Raw genomic sequence first — 26,919 nt, 5'->3', positions numbered from 1 at the left:
CATGTATAATGTAAACAGAATTGGTCCTAGCACCGAACCCTGTGGAACTCCATAATTAACCTCAGTGTGTGAAGAGGACTCTCCATTTACATGCACAAATTGGAGTCTATTAGATAGATATGATACAAACCACTGCAGTGCAATACCTGTAATACCTACAGCATGTTCTAATCGCTCTAATAGGATATTATGGTCAACAGTATCGAATGCTGCACTAAGGTCAAGAAGGACAAGCACAGAGATGAGTCCACTGTCAGAGGCCATAAGAAGATCATTTGTAACCTTCACTAAAGCTGTTTCTGTGCTGTGATGAACTCTGAAACCTGACTGAAACTCTTCAAATAAACCATTCCTCTGCAGATGATCTGTTAGCTGTTTGACAACTACTCTTTCAAGGATTTTTGATATGAAAGGAAGGTTGGAGATTGGCCTATAATTAGCTAAGACTGCTGGGTCTAGAGATGGCTTTTTGAGTAAAGGTTTAACTGCAGCCACCTTGAAGGCCTGTGGTACATAGCCGATTATTAGAGATAGGTTGATCATATATAAGATCGAAGAATTAATCAATGGCAGGACTTCTTTGAGCAGTTTTGTAGGAATGGGGTCTAAAAGACACGTTGATGGTTTGGAGGAAGTAATTATTGAAGTTAACTCAGAAAGATCGATTGGAAAAAAAGAGTCTAACTTAACATCAATGGAACTAAGAGTAGCTGTAGATAATATTACATCTGTGGGATGATTATTGGTAATTTTTTCTCTAATGATAAAAATTTTATTTGTGAAGAAGTTCATGAAGTCATCACTAGTTAACGTTAAAGGGATGGTTGGCTCAACAGAGCTCTGACTTTTTGTCAGCCTGGCTACAGTGCTGAAGAGAAACCTGGACATAGATAGATAGATAGAAACACATAGATAGCATCCTAAGACAGTCGAGCACCAGACTTGTTCTATAAACATCTTCCATCCTCATCTGCTAGTCAACTAAACACAGCCTGTTATCTGCTGTGGCAAGCCCAGCAGTCAAATGATACTGGAACTTCAGCCGTGACCCCACATTTATCACCTCTGCACTCAGATCTACATGCACGAGCATCAGAAAGGGAGAGGACCGGCTGCCATAAATCAGACAGTTAGGTCACTGCAAACCAGACTAGACGGGCAGACAGACAGACAACCTACTACATTACAAGTAAACATTCGCCTAAACATATCACCTGTTAATAGCACCAGCTTCAAGTATCTGACAGCCTGTCATCTTTCTCTCTTGTGAATCTCCCATCCAGGATCACTGGATCGATGTGCTTCACCCCAAAGCAAATCTAATTTCATCCTGTCAGAAGTGACCTAATTAATCCAGATGTGGGGAAAATGACCAGTCAATTGTATACTAAAAAAGCTGCACTGGGAAAACTCAACATATATTAATATGGGAACCATGATTTAACAGATGTTAACTGAGGTACTTGTCCAAGATTACATGTCACTTACACATCACCAGCATCCTAACATCTACAGCACTTCGGACTCATTTCATGTGCTGTGGATAAGGACTACAGCTCCTTCAGCTAAAATAGAACAAAGATTGAAATGGTGGATGAAATCACTTCTTTTGTAAAAAATAAACTAAATTAATACAGATTTTACTTGCTGTCAAATCTTGTTTTTTTGTTTTGTTTTTTAATTTGTTGTTTGTGGTTGTATTTTGCTGGTTTCTGTATTTAAATTTATTAGAATCTATTTTAATCTGCTGTTTCATTGATGTCTTTTTCTCTTTGTAAGGTGACCTTGTGTTTTAGAAAGGCGCCCTTAAATAAAATGTATTATTATTATTATTATAAACTCTTGGAAATCAGATATAAGATATCTATATTGCACAAAGTTAAAACTCGCAGGCCTAAAACACTCTTAAATGACAGTATTCTCTTTTTAAAATTCTGGCATATCTCAGTTATTGTGCTGAGCTATGGGGTAAAGTATATGACATCAATTTAAAACTCTTAACAACAATTAGGACAGCACACAAAGTGGGTTCAAGATATCGCATCATCTGAACTCCGTTAGTAAAACTCCATGATCTGTTTGACTTGAAAATTTGAGAATTATGTTCAAAGCAATACGTGATTACCTTTTGTGATTTATAGAAAATGGCCAGTTCAGTAGATCAGTTTAACGTCGTCATGTTTATTTTGTTTCTCTCTTTTGAGCTTGTGAATGAACTCAGCTCAACTCAAAATACGACGTGAGATTTCTAAAGTATACTGGCTCCTCTCATCCTGACATTTTAGTCGGTGCAAATGACGTGGCAAGCTTTCACAAAGAAGAAACATTACATCCCTGCAAGGTGAGACACGCTAAAACACATTTACCTTGAAATAATGCCTGAGGTGTGGTGAGATTAGTGGAGAAGTATGGTAGCAGTCCACCTCGAACCACACATACACTCTATTGTCAGCACAAATTCATCTTCTCAAAAAGCATTCCTGTGTGTTAAGGAGCTCAGACTAAATGGTCGTTTGAAGCAAAGAAAAACGCTCCAAAAAATAACCAAAAACAGACGTTTAACATGGAATTAAATGGCTGAATTTACCACCAGCTGGTACATTCAGCAATGATAGGGCACAAGTGCAATGATACTGCACCAGGTCCTGCATTTTTTTAAAGACCACAGAACCTCGTGTATATCACCCAGCTTCCCAGCAAGGTCTTTGTAACAATTACCAGACAGTCAGGCAGGCAGAACAACATTGTCTTTTTCTTTCTCTATGACCTTTCTCTAATTGCCTTCAGTTTGTTGAACAAAACTCAATCGACTCTGCAGAAATGTGAATAACACAGACTAGCCAACTGATCCTTTAGTTAGTCACCTACTGATGCGATCCCTCTGCTCTGCTTTGAAGCTAAGGTATATAAGCTTTTATATACTTTATTTTTTATAGGCCAGGATTTGTACCATGGTGTGTTGTTCCTGGATCAACCCTAGTCAGGGTCCTCAAAAGGACATAAATGACCCCTGTTTTGTATCTATAAATAGATAATGAAACACGTACCACACAGACACCACTACTGCTTCTTTAATGCCTCTTTCAGCTTAAGCCCCTTCCTCACAATCAATCTGCACTTAGAACGAGGGAGCAGGCAACAGAAAATCCCGCATACCTGCCCAGGCATTCCCGGCATGTGGTCTAAATTTCCAAATTTACTTATGTTCACATTCTGCAAAAGTAAAGGTGTGGTTCTACCTTGTTGCAGCTTGTCTGCAGCCAAGCGTGCAAGGATGTGTCCGCAAAAGTAACTTATATATAAGACTGTCTGTAAAACTTCCTTGACTAGCACTGTAATTAATACCCTATAAACAGCTGAACTTGCTTTTCTGTAACCATATCGAAAATCCAAGTTGTGCAAGATTACTGAAAATACTCTTTCACTTTTATCTGTTTAGAGTCCCAATAGGATGATCAACTACATTGGTAAGCATGGTAAACATCATATGGTGATAGTAATTAAGCATAATGACTGCAAGCAAGGAAACTAGCTTGTCTGTGACTGTCAAATGTTCCACTAGAATTAGTGTGGTGTGGTTGTACATCCCAACCAGCCAGTTAAAATTTTGTTAAGACATGACCTTTGAACATCGGATGCAACAAGCCATCATTTCTTTCGCTTATTAATCTTTTTAGATTTGAGTAAATTTAGCACAAGCCAAACACATACTATGAAGTCATACCAACCTTTGACCACCAAATTCTGATTTCTTCATCTTTGAGTCCAAGTGGATGTTTATGCTAAATCTGAGGAAATTCCCACAAGGCATCCAAGGGATACCACATTTAGGACAAGCTGACAACACGATGAACCACTAAATGTCCACATATACTCACTTTACCTTATCGCCGTATAAACAAAAAGTGGTTTTAAAAGGACGAATACACTGTACATACTCATACATACATCAAATTACAGCAAACAACTTCCAGTAAAACCAAAAAAATTCTGTGTTGCTTTTTGAGCACAAATTAAACAAACAACGACAGCATGTTTATTTGTGCGCTTATAGCCACATAACAAACATGCTGGAATTCAGGCCGTTTCACTAGCTAAACTCATCTGCTGCCCGTGTGACATACAGATATGATAAAAGAAGTGTCAATATTTTTTGAGCAAGCTTACCTTTAAAAAAATATCTAGTTCTAAAATAAATAAAAATGAGCTGTGGATTAGCCGAGTTACTTTGGAAAACACTGACACACTTGCCATTTAGGTTCGAAGACTTTAATCTGCTTGAAGACGCATGCAGTCTAGGACTTTCTTTCATTCAGTGCATCTCTCAAGTGAATACTGAATGTCTGGGGCCAGTGTGTCTTTGTGTGTTTGCAAAGAATGGAGAGGTCATTGGGGATAAAAGAGCATCTGAACAGCGGAGGGAATGCTTATCAGCTCAACCCGACTTGGTGTTTGTCTTTCGTGTTTGCCTCAGTTCAGAACCTCATAATCAGCCTCTCACCACCCTTTGGGGTAAGGTCTATTGACTCACAACACATGTCACTGGAGCTGATTGCTGCTTACCTGCGCCTGTCAAGGAGAAATAATTGGCACCAGATTACATCTTATCTTAGAGCTTCCGGATGCTGTCACTCAGATGCTCTTCATGCTTGTCTGCTACTGATACACGGTATTAATGTGTGTGCGTGTGTGTGTGTGTGTGTGTGTGTGTGTGCTCACAGAGAAAGAGGTAGAGCTCTCTGATCCTCACATCAAATCAGAGACACCTGTCTCCCACTGCACAAATCGAAGGCAGGGAAAGATTGATTTAAGTTCACTTCCTGAGTGGAAATGAGAGATTATAACAAATCTATTTCTGCTGTTACAGATGACAGAAAAGGTTAATTAAAGCACATGGGAGAAGAAGATCCCTGGTTCAGCTGACAGCAAAGGTCATCTGTATCTGGTCCACAAACCTGACCTTTGTTAAAGTTACATTATATGGTATCTATATGACGTGATCAGAAACAAGAGTAACTACATCCAGAAACTGAAGAGGATTGACTTGCCTTATGGCTTTTGAACCCTCAGACAGAACAGCAAACATCAATCAGTTATTACTGTTGATTTTCTTTTTTAAAGGGTCAAAAAGCAAAAATAACTTCAGGCTTTTTTAAAACATAGTGTAAGAGTTTTAATTGAAACATATTTAAAGAACCAATACAAACGCTTGAGGCGGTTCGCGGTCCAGAACGCTGGCTTTTCTCTCTGTACACAGTGCCACAGACAGCTGTCCTCAGCAGAGTTGAGGGTGAAAGGTTAAAGGACATGAGGGGTCTGTGGTGAAAGCTCACAGTGGCCTCCTTACAATCAGCAGAGCTGGGTGGTCATGATGATGTTTGGGTGGGGTGCTTAAAGAGGATGGGACCGGTGAGAGGTGGGATATTGAAAAGTCTGAATGGGGGAGGGCACAATTTTGTTGACTCTCTTCCTCTATAACGCTAATCTCTAGATTTTAAAGAAAATAACTGGTTGTTCCTTACTTTGGTTTCGGTTTTATGCCATAGCATTGTGCGCTCTTGTGGCTGGCTGCTGTATGCATGAATGTTTGTGTACACGTATGGCTGGGATGGTGTTTATGCTTTGATAAAGCTGTTTGTTGTTGTAGCTGTGCCATCGCTTGCAGCGGGCTGGTCAGGATGGCGGCAGTGGTCAGTGGTGACAACCTAGTTTAGAAGGATTATGGAGAGGGCTGAATAATGAGACAGAGCGGGTGTGAATGAGTGAAAAATCCTCCTCTCCCTGGCTGACCTTTGGCCTGGCACTTAGAATAAATACTCTCCCTCTTTGTCAGCTGCACTAACACAGAGCCAGATGTATAAAGATCTCTCAAAGGAATCTTCTCATTCCTATTTATAGTTTTTTTCCTGATTCTTCATTTGATTAGGAAAATTTGCATCTTTCTCAAGCCAAGTTGTCAGTGGAGCAGTTCCCTTCCTGCTGACTTTAGCCAGAAATGAACAAAGTGTAATTTCCATCATGTCTTTTGGCTTCCTTGTGTTGTAAGGTCATTGCCAGTATGCTGTTAGCTGGGGGCAATAAGAGGAGGGTAATTAGAAGGTAAATTTAGAGAGACCATTAGCAGCAAGTGTTGACTCAGGGTCTACTGGGGACAACTGCCACCTCTACCTTCTCCGGGTGTTCCACTCTCAGTCAAGCACTGAGAATCTACTCTATTCCCTATGGTGATTTTTCACCCACAACAGCAAATGTTACGGTAGAGGAGTGAGAATGGAAGGAGGAGTCCCGAGGGTAGAGGAGGCTGACAGCGAACCTAAGAACTTCCATTTATCAAAGCAGGCAGGAGAGAGCCATTGAAACTCTGAGTCAAACTCTATGAAAGCTCCTCTGTACAGCCAAAGCAGAGAGGCTGAGACTCCTCCAGAGCTGCTTGAGGGCCAAAAACAAAGCTCACAAAGGCACACAGAGGCTCTTCAATTCTAATCATGAGTTGGAGTGAGGACGAAAACACCCTGATTGTCTGCCCAGCTACACACAAACACTGATTAGGACCTCAGCTGCCAGGTTAGTTAAAAAACAAGAGACGGAAAAGAGACTCAAAAGTCAACAAAGTAATGAGCAAGTATGATCTTCATAAACAATATACAAACAGCACAAATACACAGAGATCTGCCACAACAACAAAAACACTGACAGCTAAGTGAAGAGCTTAGAAGTGATTAACATTAATCATCTTGCATGCAATGTTCTGATGGGAACCTTTGGGTCCTGACATTCATGTGGGGTCTACTTCTAGGTAGGTACCACCCATGTAAACACTGATTCAAAATAAACACACTCCTTTATGGCAGACAGGCCTCCAAGCTCCCTAGATCCCTATCTTATTGACCACGAGATGCACCTGAACAAGAATGATCCATGGAGGCCCTAACTCACAACTCAAAGGACCAAAAGATTCACTACCAGCGTCAAAGTGCAAGACCCTCCTGCGGGTTTGGACACATCACAGCTGTTGTGGCAACATAAGGTCAACAGATCAGTGTATTCCTTCATTGCCCAGGTAAAGTCTGTGTTTACGTTTTTGTTTATGGAGACTCATTTTTAGACTCAAATTTGCAATTTATTTTGCATCTAAGAAACTATGGCTTAAACAAACAGTGTATTGGTGAACAATCCCTTGGGTGGTGGTCAGCCTCATCAGAGGAACTGGTCACGTGGTATGATGTAGTCCAACTCTAATATCTTGGACAGAAACTGGAGACTTTATTCTTCTTCTCTTCTGGAAATCCAGTTCACTCCACATGCAGCCATATGTGGGAAGGTGGAGGCACAAGTTTTTGTCAGCAAATCCTCCTAAAGATTTAATGTAAGTGACAAAAATATCTAGCGGCTGTAGAAATTGGGACTCTCAAGGGGAATGGAGAAAATAGTGTTGCATTGTATAAAAACCACAGTGTCCACAGAGGAAGGTGGTCAGAGGAAACCACTGCTTATTTGAGGTTCTGAACTGACAGTCTTTTGTGACACCACAAATATCATTCCAAATCTGATAAAAAGGGTTTTGTGCATTAATCAAGCATTGTAGTATTGTCCAATCAAGTCCAGATAAGCCAATAAACAATGCAACAATTTATATCAGCTGGGATCAAAACGAATAAACTTTTAAATTCATATTTTTAAGAAAATGACTTTTTAATTATTCCTTTAATTTACAAAATGAAACCAAATCATTTCCCAGAGAGGAGCGACATGTAAACAAATATCTCAAGATCATTTATCACGTTCCCATCCAGCAACAATTTCTTCACACTGAACATTTCCATCAGCCTTGCCCACCACCCAGAACAATGTGGGAATTCTTTAAAGATATATGCATACAGCTCTAGTAAATATATTATAGCAGCTATACCACCCCTATTTACATTAAATCATACCTGCTTAACGCCATTTTCATTTATCATCAAGCTTCCTCAAACACCTCTCATATTCTTTGGCTTGTCTGATCTCGGCTAGTATCCACTACCCTCTGTCTGCATACCAGCCCACTGAGATAACAAATGCCTTTTTTCTGCCGAATCTTTTTCTCTTTTCTTTGGCACCCAGCATGCTGCAGGTGGAAAACGTAGAGAAATGCAGGAAATGTGTTCAGTGAAGATGTATTTTGCTCCTGCTGTCACTCTTGTTCTTCACCCATTTAAATTAGACGTATAAAGAAGGTTCTCAAGTGGCATGTCTAATAACATTAGGCCTTTTGAACAAGTTTTGACATTTTAATTAAAAAACAACAAAACAAAAAAAAAAGAACATAAAATGTATTTTTATTGCTACTCACCAACTATGATATTGTAATATTAACATAACACTGCCATTACACCCCAATGATCAGACAGGCCAAGCTTCAAGGCCACCAAAATTTCTAAAATTATCATTCTACAACCCACTGATGTGGAAGTGCCAGAAGCCCATCTGAATCAGCTCAGTTGACATTATGCCACATACCCTGCTGCTGTATACATCCACTTGACCCCACGTCACAGCTACACAATAGCGGGGTTACCCCCGACCAGGTACGTGTCACCACACATCCCCAGTTAAGCCTTGTGCACTAATGCTGCATGACAGGCAAAAGACAACCAGATAATTCTCGACAATCATGCGGCTGGTTGTTGAGCAGTGTGGTGTGGTCGTCCGATGGGCTGCTGTAGTTTGGACCTCCTCAGCTGTCTGACAGGCTTTGTTCTCAGAAACTGTGGAGTTACGCCTTGGTGCAATGACAGAAGCAGGCATGGACGTTCATAAGACCTTAGTGTCCTTTTGAAGCCAGCTTAAAGGGCCCAATTAAAGGAAATATCATTGTAAATGTTTCCCGCACCATCTGTTGCACTGTCACATTCTTGACAGACTACTGACACCATTTATTTGACAATAGCAGAATAGCATTGGGTATGACAATGGTATTCTATTGGCCAGTCAATATCAGTATGAAATATCTCAACTTTGGATGAAATATTCATTGAATTTTCTAGAAATTTCCACACATCCCCAAGAGGATGAGCACCAGTGACATCTGGGAATCTTCCTGAATTTTTCTCTAAGTTATTTCACCAGATATTAGCTGCTGTTGACATTCATGTCTCGTTTAGAATTGGAGTACACTGATAAATGATCATTTGTTTACATTGAGATATATTACAAAGATATTCCCATAAATATAAATATTTATGGGCTGCCACTACGAGCAATTATTGACTGACACTTCCATGAAGGTCAAGATTCTTCAAAACACTCCCTCAAGAGATGATCTTTACCAGACGAATCAAATATAACATTCCTCCAGTAATCCACTCCATTAGAGGCCAGACTGTGCACTGGTCAACCAGCAGATCAATGGCATTGATCCCACAAGATGACTGTAAAGATAATTACATTCAGAGGAAAAAAAACAACAAAAACAAAACTCTGCCTCCAAGTACAAGTACTGAAACAACAAAATTGGCTAAAAAAAAGTTAATTAACCTGCAAAGATTCTCTTGAAAGTTGAGCATATACTCAAACATACACATATATTCCCTGAAAAGTTTTTATAGGTGATACCCGAGCTTCTTTTACTCAGGAGCAGCCCAGAAACAATATTGTGCTTCTTCTTATGGCCGAGGCGAGAGTAGTTGAGCCCCACTAATGCCTGATGTTGTTTTAAAGCGTTTCGTTTCTTTGATTTAAGCTGCTTACACCAAATATCTCCTATAACTGGATCCCCCTGAGAAAAAGACCAAAATGAGGCAGCAACTATATCTCTGTGCGTCTGATTCTGTGTTGTGTGTCTACCAAGTTCAGCAGCCTTCACTTCTGTGATTCTTTTATGTTTTTTGGCTTTTATGCAAGGACTGACACTTCAGACAAACTTATATTCTGTCTGCAGACAACAGCAGTTATCACTGAGTCTAGCATCCCACTGCCTCTTTTCATCAATCATCTTTTGTTCGTCACCCTTTAAACACTAACCCTTTTTGGATTTTAGTACATTTGCAAGCATTAGAGAGATTCAATGCAGGCTCACATCAACACAAACACATGCGTGCACACGGGGGTTTGATTCTGACATTGAATGAGATCAGCGGGAAAGTTTGGTGAGAGCTGCGGGAAGAAAAGAAAGTAGGGAAGGCCAACTGGTGAGAATTAGCTGACTGGGTGCTGTGAGTGAAAGAGCATCCGTGTTAACTGTCTACTTGCTGTCTGTCAGTCTATCTGGCATAAATAGGAGGAGATGAGTGGGGAAAACAAAGTGGGAGATGATGACCATCAGTCAGGGGTATTCATATTTTCTTAGCGCCTGTATGATGGACATAGGCTATAGTAAGAATGTGGGAGTTGGAGAGAGGAGAGTAGGAGCAGAAAGGGGGGAGGGGTAACTGAAAGAAACGTAGAGCCACAGAAGCTTTAGAAATAACTCGATTTCGGGATATCTTTGAGATCTATTAATGCATGCTTGTTTTGCATCTGTGGTTTACAAAGGGTCTTTGCAAAGACAACAAAATGACACAGTGACAGGAGAGCTAATCCTAACTTTAAAGTGCAAAAATACATCACAGTTGCAGCAGGGACTACAGGTGGAACTATAATCTCACAGACAAACAGTGAATTTCAATGCCAGGAGCTTTAGTGTTACCTTTTTCTGACAAGCAGTATCAACTTCCACATGTGACTACAGAAATATTAAGCTCTGAAGTAAAAGACCTGGATTATTTAAAAATGAAGGGGCCTTGCAGAAAATAATTACAGGCTAAAAATGATCATTTACATTCCAGCAGGTTAAACATGCGCTTTAAAAGCAGAAAATGTCTTTCAAGACGAAACACGTTGGCAGCCATTATATCTTTAATGGATAAAGTGAATTGTCTGCTGAAGGTGGGCCCCACTCTCTCATACCACCCTGCAATTAAAGTAAAGCTATCCAAGGTCAGGCTGAGTGACAGGCTGACAGACCTATAGATTACTGTCTGTCTGTGTAATTCACGATCCTTTCTGCTTCTCTTGCAGACTGGCGCACACACTCTGAAATTCTTAAACACCAGTGCTTGGTAATTTGGCAGCTTTTATGTTTGATAGACAGCTGGGACATCCTACCTTGTGACCCTCGTGGCCTTTTTTTCCCACCCATGACCACGAGGGTCAGCATTCAGGGGGTGTCTGTTTAAGAACAGAGCTCAAACAATGTGTGAATAGCTACGGTTAGGTTCAAATTCATTCGAAGTTTCCCAAGTGAAACTGTGATACTAAATGGTGAGATTTTTCGCAGATATAGGAGGCAGAGGTATCAAAATTGGCAGAGTTCAAAGTGAGGAACAGATGGATAAAATCATAGAAAAAACAGATACAAGATAACTTGTCTGCCCTACACATCCCACATCAAGGCCTGTCACATAAGACCTTTGTGTCCATGCCGTGCAGCAATTACTGCACTCCAGGCATGAAATGGGCAAGTGAGATTGGCCTGTGTTCAAATTGCAAGCTTTATCAATTACATACACCATGTGGAGCAAAACTCTGGATGCAACGGATCAGAAAATGGTGAAGAATTTTCTGGTATGTTATTGTTGGCGGTTCTGCTCTGTGAGATTTAGTATGCAGTGGAGGTAGATAAGAAATGTTGAAATGACCTTTTCAGCAGTTAAGCAGTCATGACACAGTTAAGCCTCCACCAGCACATTACATTGTGCTTTAAAATTCAGTGGTTCGTAGCTATTTGGGTTTAGGCTCATATGTCGCAGCGTACATACGTCTGCACTTTTACATCCATCATGTTTAACAAAAGAAAGTATTAGCTGGAAGCACATGTTTTGATAGGAGAACGATGACGACAGATAGAGAAACACGAAGAGCAACACAGAATGAGAGGAAGGTAGGGCGCTTATCAGTTGGAAGGAGGCGCCTTGCGTGACAGTGGGAAATGCTGGTCACAGTCACCCTCCATCCCTCCTTGCATGGGGTGCTGAAAGAGGCCAATGATTGCACAGACACATAGAGGCTAAAAATGCTCTTATCTTGCACTGTCATACCTTGTCATAAATCAGTGCTTAGCCATCCGCTCTGCACTGATAAGGAACCCAAACACAGACTATTCTACATCAGGAATGGAGAGAGACTTTTTTCCCTTTATGAGTGGCCCCTCTCACCCACTCACACTCCCATCGCCTGTCTTGGTTATCATTTTTTCATTCATCAGATCTGAACGGCAGACAAGTTTCTTTCTTTTTTTTTGTGCCTGAGATTTGTTTGTTTGCAGCTTGCCATATTTTCTCTTGTAGCTTTTCCAGCAGTCTGGTTATGATCATCTGAAGAACTAGTGAATCATTCGCAGCGCTCACACATGATAGAGCTGGGAGAGCTGAGGGATAGTCTTTTGATTGTCATGCAACTGGGTCCTCCAATAGAAAAATATTTTGCAACAAAGATATTTAAACTGAATCTGAAAATAGGCTGTCAAGAGACTACTGCGATACAATAAGTGTATGCTGCGCAGTTTATCTCATATTTGGTAGGCGAGGCTATACATAATCCCCGCAGCTAGTTTCTTATCTTAACAATTTATGTGTTTTCATAACTGAGGAAATATTTTTAGTGCTTTTTTCCCCCAATGACCTTTCCAATCACCTTTAGCGTTGAGATAACCTTTACAAAACATTATCACTTTCAGATAAAAAAAATAACTCACTCAGGTTATATTAGGCAATCTTAACACTTAAAATCCTTGAAGCACTGGAGCATGAGGAAGCTATAATATAACATCATCCTAAGGGAAAAATTACACTTCTCATGCACTCCATACTGTATTATTTATATCTTGTCTACTACACAGAAATTTCATTTTGCTGTCCACAACACCCACTAGGCTTAACTTCCTGTTGGACAACCCTGTGTGTTTGTAAAAATGCTGGGCTTCTCTGTGGAACTGAAGCATTGTAATTTTGTGGGGTATTTGAGCCTTTATTTCATAAGGACAGGCGCTGAGGAAAAGAGCAAGACAGCAAGTTTTCAACCCAGGGATCTGCTGCTCCCATGTGCTACATTTTGACTATCAGCTTGACTACACATACAGCAGTGGTTTTGGGGCAGTTGTGACTCGGGATTGTCTGCTAATCTTGTATGTCAAAGCATCTGTGGGCAAGACGTGGATTCATCATGGGCAACTCTGGATTCAGTAAGTCTGTGAATGTTAGGTTAAAAAAATTGAAGGTAGTGAAAAAAAGCACATGTGTGTGCATGAGGCTTGTAGTAACAAATCATTTTGAGAGCTTAAATTGAGCAGAAAAGCACTATATAAGCACCAGTATCTATTTACCATTTAGTTTTCACTACAAAAATAAACATAATTCAGTTAAAAACCAAACCATGCATTGTGGTATAGGCGATTAAAAAAATGTTGAAAAGCAAACAAGGATCCTGTTGCTTTTAGGGTATAATTTGTTCATAATGTCTTGCAATGATTTGTGAATACTCATGAACAGAAGGTTTAATAGGACGGTGTAATCTCGCCATGGTAGTGAAATGGTAAATTTCACACTGTGCACCAATCCTGTTTGTTAATGGCACTCGTGTAATCAGAGCCACAGGCGAATGAATTCTAAGCATCTCATGCTTTCTAAATACAATAACACTTGAACGAAGCGTCATTTGGATTGGAGATCATACTTTTTGTTTCCTCTGTCTGATTCTCAGCTGAACTGACCGCATTAAAACTAAATCTGTCAGCCATGGAAAATAGTTTGTGCCTCTGTGTTTGTGCCAAGAGGTGCTGCCTCTTCTAAGGTTCCTGAAAGGCTGTCTGTGGTCTTCCATCATTGTAGTGTGGTGAAGCACAAGATCCAGAGGAGCATCAATCCATCTAACATGAAATCCTACAGAACATGAAAGCCCAGGATCATAGCCAAGCTTTGAGTAATGACTGTTTTACCATTTGTGCCAAGAGGAGAAAAAGTGAGAGACGAGAATGATGAGAGGCAGAGGGAGAGTGAGCAGAGGGAGGCAAAGGACAGACAGAGATGCTTTGAGCGTTAATGCCATGCCAATATTGTATGCCACTCCCCCTCTGCCTCCCTGGGGACATGAATGAAGTAAATGAATGATGGACCCAACCCACATGAACGCCCCTCTTCTATTGAGACCAAGCAGTCCATTCACGGGGATGAGTGAGGCGTCGACACCAACAACAACAATAACAACAGCAACATAGGAGGCCCTTACTCCCATTTCTCATTCATACATATGTATGCAGTAACACAGGCACACATATATGGCGCATACACCATGGACAACACTGCCAACATACCATTAAGGACACCTAGAGAAGGTTCCTGAGAACAGGGCTGAGTAACAAAGCTGGAGGCAAAGGGGCGTAAATAGGCCAGGCATGGAGAAAAATCTTGGCATCGCGTCAATGCAAACGCTACAATGATTACGGATGAGAGGCCATATCCTCCCATCCACAATCAGCACATTATCAGGAAGCACATCAGTGTATAAACCCAGAAAACACAGCTTGGAAAACTCATGTTCTACCCCATTCTGCCCTTCTTATTGTGCCCAGTTCCTCTCTGTTGCTCTTCCAGGACTAAATGGGTTCAGGGGGGTTCTTGGCCACACAAGCGTGATCTCACTCAAAGCTCTGACCTTGAAACTCAGTCATTCCTTGCCTGAAGCCAAAGCAGCTAATGGAACGTAGGAAATACAAATCCGATTCAAGCGAAATCAATCTGACAAGGAAAGCTTTGCTATTTACTGAGCATTTACATCTCAAACTTTGAAGGTGGGTTCGGTAATGATGTTAGCATCTGACAGAGGCTCGGTTTTCACCAGTTATGCATCATGCAGAGAGAATGTATGTAGAGCATATGAAGGGAGAGGTTAGTAACTAAATGATGAAATACAACTCTGACAGGAGGCAGGAGGAGGAGGAATGTTCTCCTCCTCCTTTTTTAATCCAATAGTGAGACTGCTGCAGCCTCCCACAGACTCATGGTCAGACTCACCATAGGCCTCATTTCTGCCACAACCACATAGACAGCTACTTGGTAGTTATCCAGTGTGTATACTCAGAGACTTTAACAGACTACATCTCCCACACCTGCAAAAGAAAAATAAATCATACGATTACAGGTATTTGATGTTATTCGGCTTTCTGCCTAAAGTCAGCTTTGGCCCATCACTTAGGAAAGCAAGCATTTCCCATAAAACCAACTTGGCGATGTGTAATGGTTGTGAAATATTTGTACAAGTTTGTACTTTGCTTTCAAAACATTTTGTGTTGCCGATGAAGAGATGTGACACACTTGGGGCTTTAGTCCAAATTTCTTAGAGCACTCCTAAGCCAATCTGTATGACAATATGTGCATGTGAATAAACACACAGCAGTTTTTATGGATTCCAACATTAGGCTTTGCAGCACAAGGTTACAGCCAGGCCACTGGCACAGGACTGACCTGTGGAGGCTGTCCATGAAGGCACAAGCTGAAGCAAACCATCTTATCCAACACTCATATACAACTAATGGGAAGCAGACACAAAATTCGACCCGAGTATGCCTTTTGCGCACCCACGCTCCTCTCCTCCTTTTCATTCTCAAATCCTTCCATTTATCCACTCTGCTCGGGCCGAGATAGCAAACCTGACACTGATGCCCTGTAGTCCATTAGCACTCTTAGAGCCTTCTCTGAATCAGCTCTGTTGCTCCCTTCACCTTTTCCTCCTCTCAGCCTGTCTTCCCGACAATCCTCATTTCTCTCTCAACCCTTATCTGGCATTCTCTGTCCTCCTAGATATCTGAGTTGGAACAAGGCAAGTTCAAAAGGCTTTTATAGCATTTACAGTCGTTATTATGTGCTTTATACGTTTTGATTTTTCAACTTTTATTTGTCACTATCTTGTGTATGCGACTACAGTGCTGTGCTATGCATACTGATATCTGTTATGTACTTTAAACGAAGTTTTAAAGTTTTTCTTTTTTAACTGGATTTCATTAAAGTTGAACATATCCGTACCTGTTCACGGGAACCGAGCCTATCACAGTTCAAGTCAGATTCAGATAATACTAGAGTGATGCAGCTGCAGAAAATCCTCTTAGACACATGATACCACTGATAACTCTTCTACACATCATTGCTTCTAATGCAAAGTCACTCTCAAACAGACCTGTTATTGCAGATAGGACCAGGCTGACAGGAAAAGCCCCCCAAAAGGATGAAGACTCCAAGATTTTATTCTAATCCAAATAGATCAATCCTTTCTGTAAGATGCAATGGTTTGAACACTGGACAAACAGTACAGTGGGAAGTGTTGCTTGACCAATCAAGCCAATTATAAATGTTGCCTGCAGAATGTACTATGCAGATAAATGTACATGTCTCAAACAAAAGTAATTTTGGAGAAAATATGTTTTGATTATAAATATTACTGTTTCAGCCATAACCGATACTATTGATAAAAGCTAAAACAACAACAAATCCTTGCACTTGGAATGCTTCTCTTAGCAAAAGTTTAGTATTTTTGGTTGATTAATGATTGCTTGGGATACATTAAAGTTGCTAATTTCTAATTCACATGATAATAAGTTTGGGGAAATTTCACTCACATCTGAAAGGCTTAATTTATGTATTATTTGTACTGGAAAAAGCTATTCATCAGATCTATGGTCACTCAGGTCTTTCTGTATGGAGTTTGCATTTTGTCCCAGGGCCTGTTTGGGTTCCCTCTGGGCACTCTATCAACCTCCCACAGCCCAAACACATGCATGTTAGGTTAATTTGTGATTCTGAATTAGGTGTGAATGTGAAAGTGAATGCTTGTCTTTCTCAGTTAGCCCTGCAGCAGACTGTTGACTTATCCAAGCTATACCCCGCCCCTTGCTTTGTGACAGCTGAAATAGGCTCCACCCCCACCACAACCCTGAATTGGATAAGCGAGAGAAAATGAATGGATGGATATTAAATGTTTGAAAGCCTTCCAAAGTAAAAATAAAGCAACATTACGTTGCTATTCAAGGTAGTTTATATTTAGTAACACAGACACATACATATATAGCCATATAAGACAGTAATGTATGTACCCTGAAAAGTATACCATCTAATATTTTCAAAATGGGCACCATAGGAATGAGGTCACTGGCACTGCAGTAACTAGATCCAAACGCTGACAGACAAATAAAAATGAATGATAGCTGTCTAAGATAAACAAGTAGAAAGGTGCCCTTGACCCCCTGTCTCCTTAATTTCAGTCTGAGTTGTGAACCCGTGAAGACTCCCACACCTCAGTCACATCTGGAGAGCAAGTCTAGTCCCTGTGGAGCCTCTGCACAGAACTAAATCCTTAATTTATTCGCTGCCCAATTCTCCATTTTTTTCAGAAGATCACACCACAACCTCATCAAAGTCTATTGTTTTAACAAATGTATTGTCTCATTTGTCTTAACTGAGCCTTGAAGACTGGATGCTGCTGCTTTACCTTAGGGTTGCCTGAGAGTAGACGAGACAGCAAACATCTGGGGAAATAAGCACAAAGCTGTGATTGCATCCCACCTCATCTCTGTAGAGAGAATCATTTGAACCCGATTCAGTTTGTGAGGAGTGACAGGTAGATGCTGCTATGGCAACCAAACCAAAGCAGTGTCATAGATAGCAGCTCTTTACAGAGGAAGCTCTACAAGCATGTGAGCACCCACACACACATATGCACACACACACACACACAAACAAACAATGCAGACATAACCGCATGGACTTAAAATGAATATTAGAAGACTCTCCCATTCCTCCCTGTCACTCTGAATCTTAAGAAAACCGCAGCATCCTCTCTAACTCCATCTCTAAGCACTCGTCCTCTTCCGCTCCCTCGCCGTCCCGCCCGTTCTGCAGGTGGTGAGGTTCATCACAGCCTGCTAAATAATCTGCCTTTAATAAGGATTAAAATCGCACCTCAAGAATTACCGGCTTATTATTGAACTATCCCTTACAAAGGCTACAATAACTAATTTTCTTCAATATGTCTCTCTAACATGAAGGAGTAAAAAAAGCATATGTCTGACATCTATTTTTATCTTGTCTGCCACTTTTCGATTATAAAAGAAAGAAAAAGAGTGCAGCGGGGACCTGAAACACAAACACCAGGATGTACACATGTTCAAACTTTCTATCACTCCCCTACACATCCTTCACACAGAGGTGCATCCATCATAGTGTGACTGTCTTTCTGTCCCTGCTGAGTGTTGCCCCCTTTACACAACTCACGAAACTGTAACAGCTGTTAATGCATCCCCTGCATGCCGAACAAGTTAAGTACATCAGCCGTGGAGCATCCTTAGTTAGAAACATCCAAACACAAAGCTTAAAGGTTGAATGTGTACAAAAGTGATGTTGTGCAAAAGCTAATGATTATGATTCATAGTATGATGATACCAATTTTGCAATTTAAATGAGTGTTGCAGTCAAGGTCAATATTGTCCAGTGGAAAGACTAAACTTGAATTCATCATGGTATCAATTTTGCACCAATCAGCTGTGGCACACAGACACTAACCGTTCTATCTAATATAATGTATACATGTTGATATTATATGTAGAAACCTTTCATAAGGCTGCCATAAAACTTAATTGTTTTTATTGGTCAAACAGAGCGATTCTTTTTAAAAGAAAACAATGAAAATGCCAACAGTGTTAAGAAAAATCCTAAACTCGAGGCCTCTCTCCTACAATGTAATTCTAACTATAATATAGTCTAACGTGTACTTTGTAGGTCACCAGTTTTAGAGAGAGAAAACTTTGCACATGCACACAAAAACATACATTTATCAAAGCACAAATTTTCATCATCATAAAGCTGTCAGTGCAAAGTGAAGAGGAGGAAAAAGTAAACAAAACCCAGACGTAGGGAGTGAAAATAGTTAGACCCAAATTGAGGTTAAGATATGTGAATTTATAGTTAGGGAGGGCATTGTCTGCACCTATAGCAAAACTCAAGTCGGTAACTCAAAAAGTTTCAACTCTGATCAAAAACGACATAAAGATACAGCCCGGGTGCCCTGCATGTTCATTTTTAGTCGCATCTGCTCTAAAAGCTTATCTTGATGAAACTAGATGATCATATGTGCTCCTCCCCTCTACAAATAATTAAAACTAGGATTAAAATGCCTAAAAGTAGGAATCATAAATAGCAGGGTGATTACAGTTTCATTTGAATGTTGAGCATTTTTATCACCACAGGGGGACAGGGGGTTCTGCATGCCAGCTCAGAAGAAATATTTAAATTGAGGGAAAATGTTTTCAATGCGGTGCCTTTCATTGAGAGCAATGATGTGTGTGTGTATTAGTCTCTGTGGCATCATTAAAAAGTGGGGAGCCAGTAATTTACAGAGTGAAAATTACTATAAAAGGGCTACATAATGCACACATATAATTTCCTTTCAAGCTTCAGCACTTACTGCATGTTAGTTGAGCTGGTACGTGAAACCTTCTTTAGCCTTCAGATGTCCACCCACTCCCCACTTACACATTCACTTGCTAGCTCACCGTTGTAGCTTCTTCGTAAGTAAAGTCTGGGCAAAACAGCTGCCCCTTTTTTTTGCGTTTTGCACGTGCTAAAACGACGTTCTCCTGCTGTGGGTTGCACATGGGGTGATCTCCTCCCGCTGCTCACACTGCCAGTCTCATCAACAGGCAAGTAGAGAGGGTGTGAGTGTAGAGTAAAGGCAGAGGAGGAGGATGACGAGGCAGAGGAGGAGAGGAAGATAAAAAGAGAAAGAAACAGACAGGAAGGACACTATATTTAGCACCGGAGCTGTCGCCTTCTGTTTTTCTCTACTGAATAATCATAGTTTGACAGAATGTATCCTGCAGAGCAGAGGTTGCTGGGATGCACATCCCTCCCCTCCTCCACAAACATCGTCTCTTGAGAGAAAGTAGCAAAGTGTAGTAATAATTGCTGAGGGCTTGCGTGCCACAGTCAGCACATATTACATTCTGGAAACGTTTTTGATACCATGACATTCTGTAATGGAGATACTAGGAAAAACCAGATTATGTCTACAAACTGCCAACAGGTGCAGTCTTGCATGGATGTATACAGTGAGTGGAGTATATTAGAATAGTTCAGCTAATTAAATAGTAATATGAATTTGGGACATTTATATAATTTTTTTTTTTTTTAAAAAAGCCCCGAAACCTCCATCCTCCATTTTCACACAGAATTTGCTTTCATGTCGGCTGGGGAAGTGAAAGGTTGTGCTAAACGTGTTAACCTCAGGTACCAGTGACGTTGTGCTGGGAAAGAAGCAAACATGCACAGCTGGAAGGCAGAGTCGCACACAGGGTTTGAATTTGATAACGCTGTATACGGTTAGAGCAGCGTAAATGTGAACTTTAGTTGGGACAAAAAGTGTATATTTGTTTGCCAAAAACTACTTCTTCTTCTTCTACTACAAGCTAGTGTCTCAAAAACAAACGTCAGTTGTTTGACAAAAATGTTGCTTCTATTTGCACTTTCTTTCCAAAAGCATTAATCAGCTTCGCAATTTCAATTTTGCCTAATATTCTCACTTATCTTTAAAAATACAAAGGATTTAATTCTAAATTTTTACTTATTCGTGATATTGGGCGAAAAAAATGTAGAAGGAAAATGTAAAACTTTTCTAACTCCAGTTTGCTTCAAATAAAAATAATGAAGAAATGGAAAGGATGTGAATACTTAAAACTATCTGAAAGAGTGAAACAACAAACCAGGTGAGTCACCCTGGAGCAGCACACTGAACTAAAGATTCTGTGCAAAACTTTCACATTCAGATCAATTGAATTATCCTTTTAGAGCAACACTCTCAGCTCCCTCCACCTTTAGGTGAGTCAGATAGTTCCACACAAAATAATTCATCACTAGGAAAAGCAATAACATAAGCACCCCTCACTATCAGTGATAATCTTTATTTATTCAATGCTAAATTAATGATTGTATTGTGGTAATGTACACTGTACGCTTCTCTGTGTGATCAATTATGTTTAACATCTCCGTTGATGCTGCATGTAATACAATAACATCCAATGTAATGTGCAATGTGGTCTGATGAGAAAACTAATTAAAGGCATTAGTTTTGAAACTGAACAGCAAGAAGATTTAGAATTACAAACTCGCTGGCTGAATGCATTTGCCATCTCCCCGGTGATTTGCTAGTATAACACGATGGTTTGGTGCAGCCTCTTTGCCTTTGATTGAAGGAGACCGAACAAGACAATTGAAGGAGGTTGCACGTGTTTGTTTTTTTTAACATCTACTGAAATGAATCAGGCAAAAACATATTCCCTGGCTTAATATCCACCCTGAGCAGCCAAGGATCATGTGCAAGCATGCAGGTTAGCTGTGGATAAGCTTTCAGCAGCTCATTGATTGCTAAGACTTGATTGCAGGCAGGTTTGGCTGAGGCTCTTAGCTCTGTCTCCGGTGTCAAAACTACATAAGAAGCAAGCAGATTGGAAGAGGTGCAAGGGGAAAAGGGTTTCATTAGTGTCCCTTTGATAATCTGTTGAAAATGATGTGTTATCTCATGGTGAAGCAAGGGTTATTATTAAAATGCTTACTTGAAACACAGGAGTCAAAAAGATGCCATCGTCTTAAAGAGGAATGTCATGATAATGTATGCAGGACAAATTTCTCTTGACATGTACCATATAAATGTACCTATAGTCACAAGAGTCAGTGAAAGGACTCCATTTGTGTAGTCAGAAATAGAACAAGCAACAAAATTCCAATTATCCATAGATTAAAGACATGAGGGACATGCCACTATTTCTGATCTTCACTCTGAAAACTGCTGGGAGAGATGAGCAGATAATGAAGTCTTTGTTCAGGCGTGACAATCATCGACTCATTAGATGGGACAAAAAGTCTGCTTGGGAGGGAGAGTACAAAGACTGAAGCCACATTAGGACTGTCCCCGAGAGTTAGTCCAATTACAGGACCGCCTGGCTTCGTCTTTGTTTCTCTGCTGCTTTCTTCTCAGCAGTAACCTTGCACCCAGGTGTTCAGAGGCTGAAGAAAAACAAAGTTAAATACTTTCAAATGTGCCTGAGGATTAGCCTAACAAGCTATTACTTGTTAATATGGTGCCATTCTCCCACAGTTTGAGGGCAGTTAACCTCGGGTGTGACTGGCTTCTGTTTGCAGGGTCACAACCTCTCAGAGCCATGCACACTAAAATAGCACGTGATTATAGGCCTTGTTTAAAAGTAAATATAGGAGTTCTCAGCAGCTGATCTAACCCAATCTGGCTCAGTCTTTATGACAAAGAATGCATGTACTTAACTGCATAAATGTGACTTTTGTTGTAGATGGGAGTGTAGATGGGAGTATTAAAACTTCACATTTTTTACAGTTACAAGGAGAGTAAAGGATCCAGGGGGACTTTATGTGCTGCTTGACAGAGTGATGCATGCTATGTATGTGTCTGCATGTGTTTCTCAGCTCTTTTGAAGTCTGGGTTGATGTTCTGCTTTGAATGGACATTCCTTTGGTCTTAGCCTCTGTTTGCACACTTGGCCCTTATCACAGTTAATAACTCAGCCTGCCCTAACATACTCAGTAGCTGCTTTAGTCAGACTTATTGGCTTAGGTTCATAGTGGTGGTTTACAAGGCAAACCTTTTGTTTATTTTATGTGACAGAGAGAGCGAAACTGAAATTATGAACCAATTCATACAGTTAAGAAAACAAAACAACACAAAAAAACAAAATTAAAAATTAGAAGGTCGAGTAAAAAAGCCCAGCAATAACAGTGTAGGACTTTTTTTCTTTGCAGTCCCAAGAGAATCAACATGCAAACATCTCAATATAAAACACAGTTAAATTTCATCATTAATAAAGTATATGTGGAAGTGCATGTAGAATGGGTTTGAAGGAAAGTAAGTAAATGAATAAAACGCAGTACTAAAGTTGTATGTGTATCTTATTGTAATATTTATTATGCACAACTGTGTGTAGCTATGTGTATGGCCCACAGTCTTTTGCTTTGATAGAGAGCAAACATTTGAAAGGCAAAGACAAATTGTGGATTGGATTTTAGCCAAACGCAGCAAAATCTTCTCTTCCAGCTTCACAAAATGCAAATAATCAGTAGAAAGCGATACTGTCTAACCTTTATGGATAAATATGTGAAGCTGGGTCATAATGAGCAAATTCAGCATTGTAGTACAAAAACAACAGCTGGGAACACTTGGCAGCCTACATTAGTATCTCTGTGTTTTATTTTAACTCCAAAATTGAGATGCTTGTTAAAATAGCTGGATGTTATCATACGGAGAATATTTAAAGTGAACATATTTGCATGGTAGCGCTAGTGTGATACACTGACGAGTTAAAAAAAACATTAATAAAAGCACATTACACAAGTATTCCCAGCGGTACTGTGCAAAACCAATACAATTAGGGAATGCAGAGCTTAGGTGCATTTCTAGTCTTCAGTTATCTGAAGTTGCCCTGTGAGGCATAAAGTAACCTCGAAAACTAATTAAAAACAAAAAGGAACTCATTAAAAGAAGTAGAAAATAAATGAACTCTTTTCTACCAAGTAAATGTGCGACCATTAGTGTGTGAAATCCAGCTTGATTAAAGACAAAGAGAAGTAGATGGGATTCGAGGGATGAAGAAAAACAAACAGATAAACAAAATATCTGAGGAGAAAAAACTGAGAATCGGAAAAGCCCCTGGAGCTTTTTAAAATCAGCTTAGCATAAAGATTGCAATATCAAGTAACACAATTGAAATTGAAGCAAACACCAGTGCTGTAAAAACACTTGACATGTAACATAAGTTATCCGTCTGAGATATCTGTGATTTCATTTTCAGAAAAATGAAATCCCCCCTCGCTTGCTTTTTACATTCAGCATTCCTAGATGATCACATTTAGGCAAATTTCTAATACAAAGATGAGATTTGAAGTGCAGTAATCTCATAAAACGACCAGGATCTGAACTCATCTGAGAATTATTAAAGTGTTTTTAGGGACAAGTACAATAACATGTCAAGAACAGTTATGGATGCAATGACTATTCCAACAATGGAATGACAAAGCACTCGACACACTGCCACTGAGGCCTTTTAACGGGACAGATCAACACACACAGGGTCTCATATGGCACTGGCTAACATTCATAACATGCTGGATGTGTACCCTGAGTTTGTGCTCAGCCAAGTGTTAAATCTGACTTGATTTCAGAAGAGAGCCGAGGTCACAAAAAAGGCCTGTTTAGGGAACAAACTGCATCCAGGCGATGGGATGAAGACATATTCTCTTACCCTGAATAGTCAGGACAATCAGCAGCGCATCTCCTCATCCCCCTCATCAAGCCTCTCTCACACAATCACACAATCAAACTCAGTGTTAACCACTGAAGGGACAAACGGCAGGCTTGCCAAGACCTGAATTCAGTCAGTGCCAGCAGTTAACCCAAGAAATCAAAGAGTGCTGACCGAAGTGGCAATCAAATCTGCATGTCTGAAGAGAAACACAGAACTACACCAACTAGGTCACAGACACTGCATTATTTTCAATGTCTTACCTTTGAAGGACAGGAAAATTCTGGGAGCAGACAGAGGCTCGCTGGGAGGGGGCAGCCCCCCAGATGATAAAGCTAGTAGGGCCAGCAACCAGCACAGTTTGTCCCACAACATTGTTCCTCTGTTTGTTAACAGGGACAAAGGAGAATCCAGGAGCTGAGGGACAGACAGGGATGACCATCAAACAATGAGCAAAGCCCTTTCAATTCACAAAACTCGTACAGTAACCAACTCGTAGTTACTAAAGTAATTTGGTTGTTTCCTTGCAATCATTGGTGCATTATGCAGTTACTTTTGCCTTCATTAAAGTCAGACCACACAGAACACCAAGCAATGAGTGAGATACATGGCAAAAAATTGGAATTAATGTAGATTTTTTTTCCTTTTTAAATTGGTTGCCTATCATATATCAATCGCACCTTGATCGTTTCATTTTATTAAGCTGGGAATGGGCTGGAATCTCCTTCCAGCTGCAAATACCGCTGCCCGCCCCTAGCCACTCTCTGCAGATCTTCACTTTTCGAAACAGTGCAATGAAACGTGCGTATAAATAAACGTTTAAGAGTTTAAAACAGTAACTGTTAGTTTATAGCGAGAGCTTCGTTTCACCCGTTGTACACGGAGCTGCCCCCTTACGCCTGGCGCGCACCGGCAGTGCTCACAGACTAAATCACAAAGCGCATCAACATGCTGTTATCCGCCACAAAGAGAGATGAAGATAATGTCCTCATAAAAGAATCTGAAGAGGTATCCGCGTGTGGACCAGGCGGCACAAATGCGCGTAACGCCAGCGCAAAAAGTCATGAGAAATGGCATCTGAAGCGCCAGATTTGGAAACAATAAAAAAACAATTTTAGCGAAGGTGTTTTGCTGTAATTGTCTGCGCATGCCACAGATGTTGTAAACGCGGATCCGAGCATGAGGTCAAACTGTCAGTCAGGGTTTAAGATCAAGTTCCACATTAAGCCCCGAGGGCAGAACTCCAAAGCCGACCGTTAACCAAAATAAAGGCTGACTTGGCTTTTGAGTTATGAGGACACGAACATGAACCACGTGTCATTTATAGCGTTAACGGGGATTTTAAGCGGTCAAAAAGAATCCGCTGAAAACTGCACATACGTTTCCTCTGAAGGTACGACATCACACGAAGTCAGAACTTTTAAGGTCTTTAAAAGAAACTCGCACTGGCGATTAAACACACGCTGCTCTTGGCTGTTGCAATATTTCAAAACAGTATTTCAGAGTATCGCTCATTAAAAACGACCTCCCACACGCGCCGGAGAGCCACACCAAAATATAAATATGCGCAAGCTTATGCTAAACACCAAACATTTCTAATATTCAAGAAAAATTATTTTACAGACATTTCAAATACATCTTCTATTTATTACAGATTCTATCTTGCACATGTAGCGGAGACATTCTTCTTACTCGATTCCATTAAATGTGGCTTCCTATTGATTTAAGAGCGCATCTGTCAGAAAATAAATACTTAATTTAACTTGTCATGTAGCTGAAAAGCACTTAGATTATAACCTACCGTATGGTGACGTCCAGAGGATATTATGATAAAGCTGGTCAGCACTGAAAACCATCCACAGATTGTTTGAGCTCCTCTGTCCGCAGGCAGGAGTATCAGTGTATCCGCCGCAGATCCCACCCGATTATCCCAGAGCCAAATAAAGCTTGGGTTTAAATCAACTTGAAGCGGCCGCCTTAACTTGAAGTGCTCTCTAAATCGCATTAACAGAATCTGTATTTTCCAGTCAAGAAGGTGACCAAGAAAGAATTGTTCCTGGTGCGTACAAGGGAAGATCTTCAACCGTGCGCAGCGACGCTCAAGTGTGTAGTGCTGGGAAGCGGCTTTTGCAGGTGGATAAGCTGAGGTCTCCCGGCTGTGGACACACCCATGGGGGAGGGAACCTACCTTTAGCATCCGTGTGCGTCGTCCCTGCTCAAAATTGAAGAGAAAACGTCTCTGCTCTGCACCTTCATACACTCCAGGTGGCTACAAAGGTAAACTTACTCAAAAGAAAGCATGACGCCTGCAAGTTAGTGAGTTTTCATGTTACTTTCAACATTGCATAGAAGAGTTGTCGCGCACCCTCTGCTACAACTGTCACAACCACTAACTATAAGTAAGCCTCACAGAAGAATCAGTTTTTACCTTTAATGACTTACATCAGGAAACATCTGCATTCCCACTGCCTGTAATAAACACATCACATTTCCATATATTCAGAATCTTCTGGAATTTTAAGTGTTAATAGTAGAGCATGAATAATGCTGAGTTCACGACCCAGTGAGATTTTTTTTTATTCATGTTCACTCAGTGTTTT

General features: G+C 40.5%; 1 protein-coding gene across 1 annotated transcript in view; it reads right to left on the bottom strand.

The window, feature by feature from the left end:
• LOC146518294 (semaphorin-3F-like) overlaps positions 1-26,516 on the bottom strand; it is a 51,387-nt gene extending 24,871 nt beyond the window's left edge. Inside the window, exons 1-2 of the mRNA XM_085158824.1 lie at positions 26,121-26,516; positions 24,583-24,736 (exon numbers count right to left, since the gene is read on the bottom strand). Of these exons, the coding sequence (XP_085014950.1) occupies positions 24,583-24,736; positions 26,121-26,516 (550 nt within the window). The remainder of the gene's footprint in view (positions 1-24,582; positions 24,737-26,120) is intronic.
• Between the last annotated feature and the right edge of the window lie 403 nt (positions 26,517-26,919).

The sequence above is a fragment of the Neolamprologus multifasciatus genome, chromosome 5 (genome assembly GCF_963576455.1).
Source record: "Neolamprologus multifasciatus chromosome 5, fNeoMul1.2, whole genome shotgun sequence".
NCBI classification, from domain to species: domain Eukaryota; kingdom Metazoa; phylum Chordata; class Actinopteri; order Cichliformes; family Cichlidae; genus Neolamprologus; species Neolamprologus multifasciatus.
The sequence above is the reverse complement of the archived record's forward strand: the minus strand, read 5'-3'. Positions and strand labels throughout refer to the sequence as shown.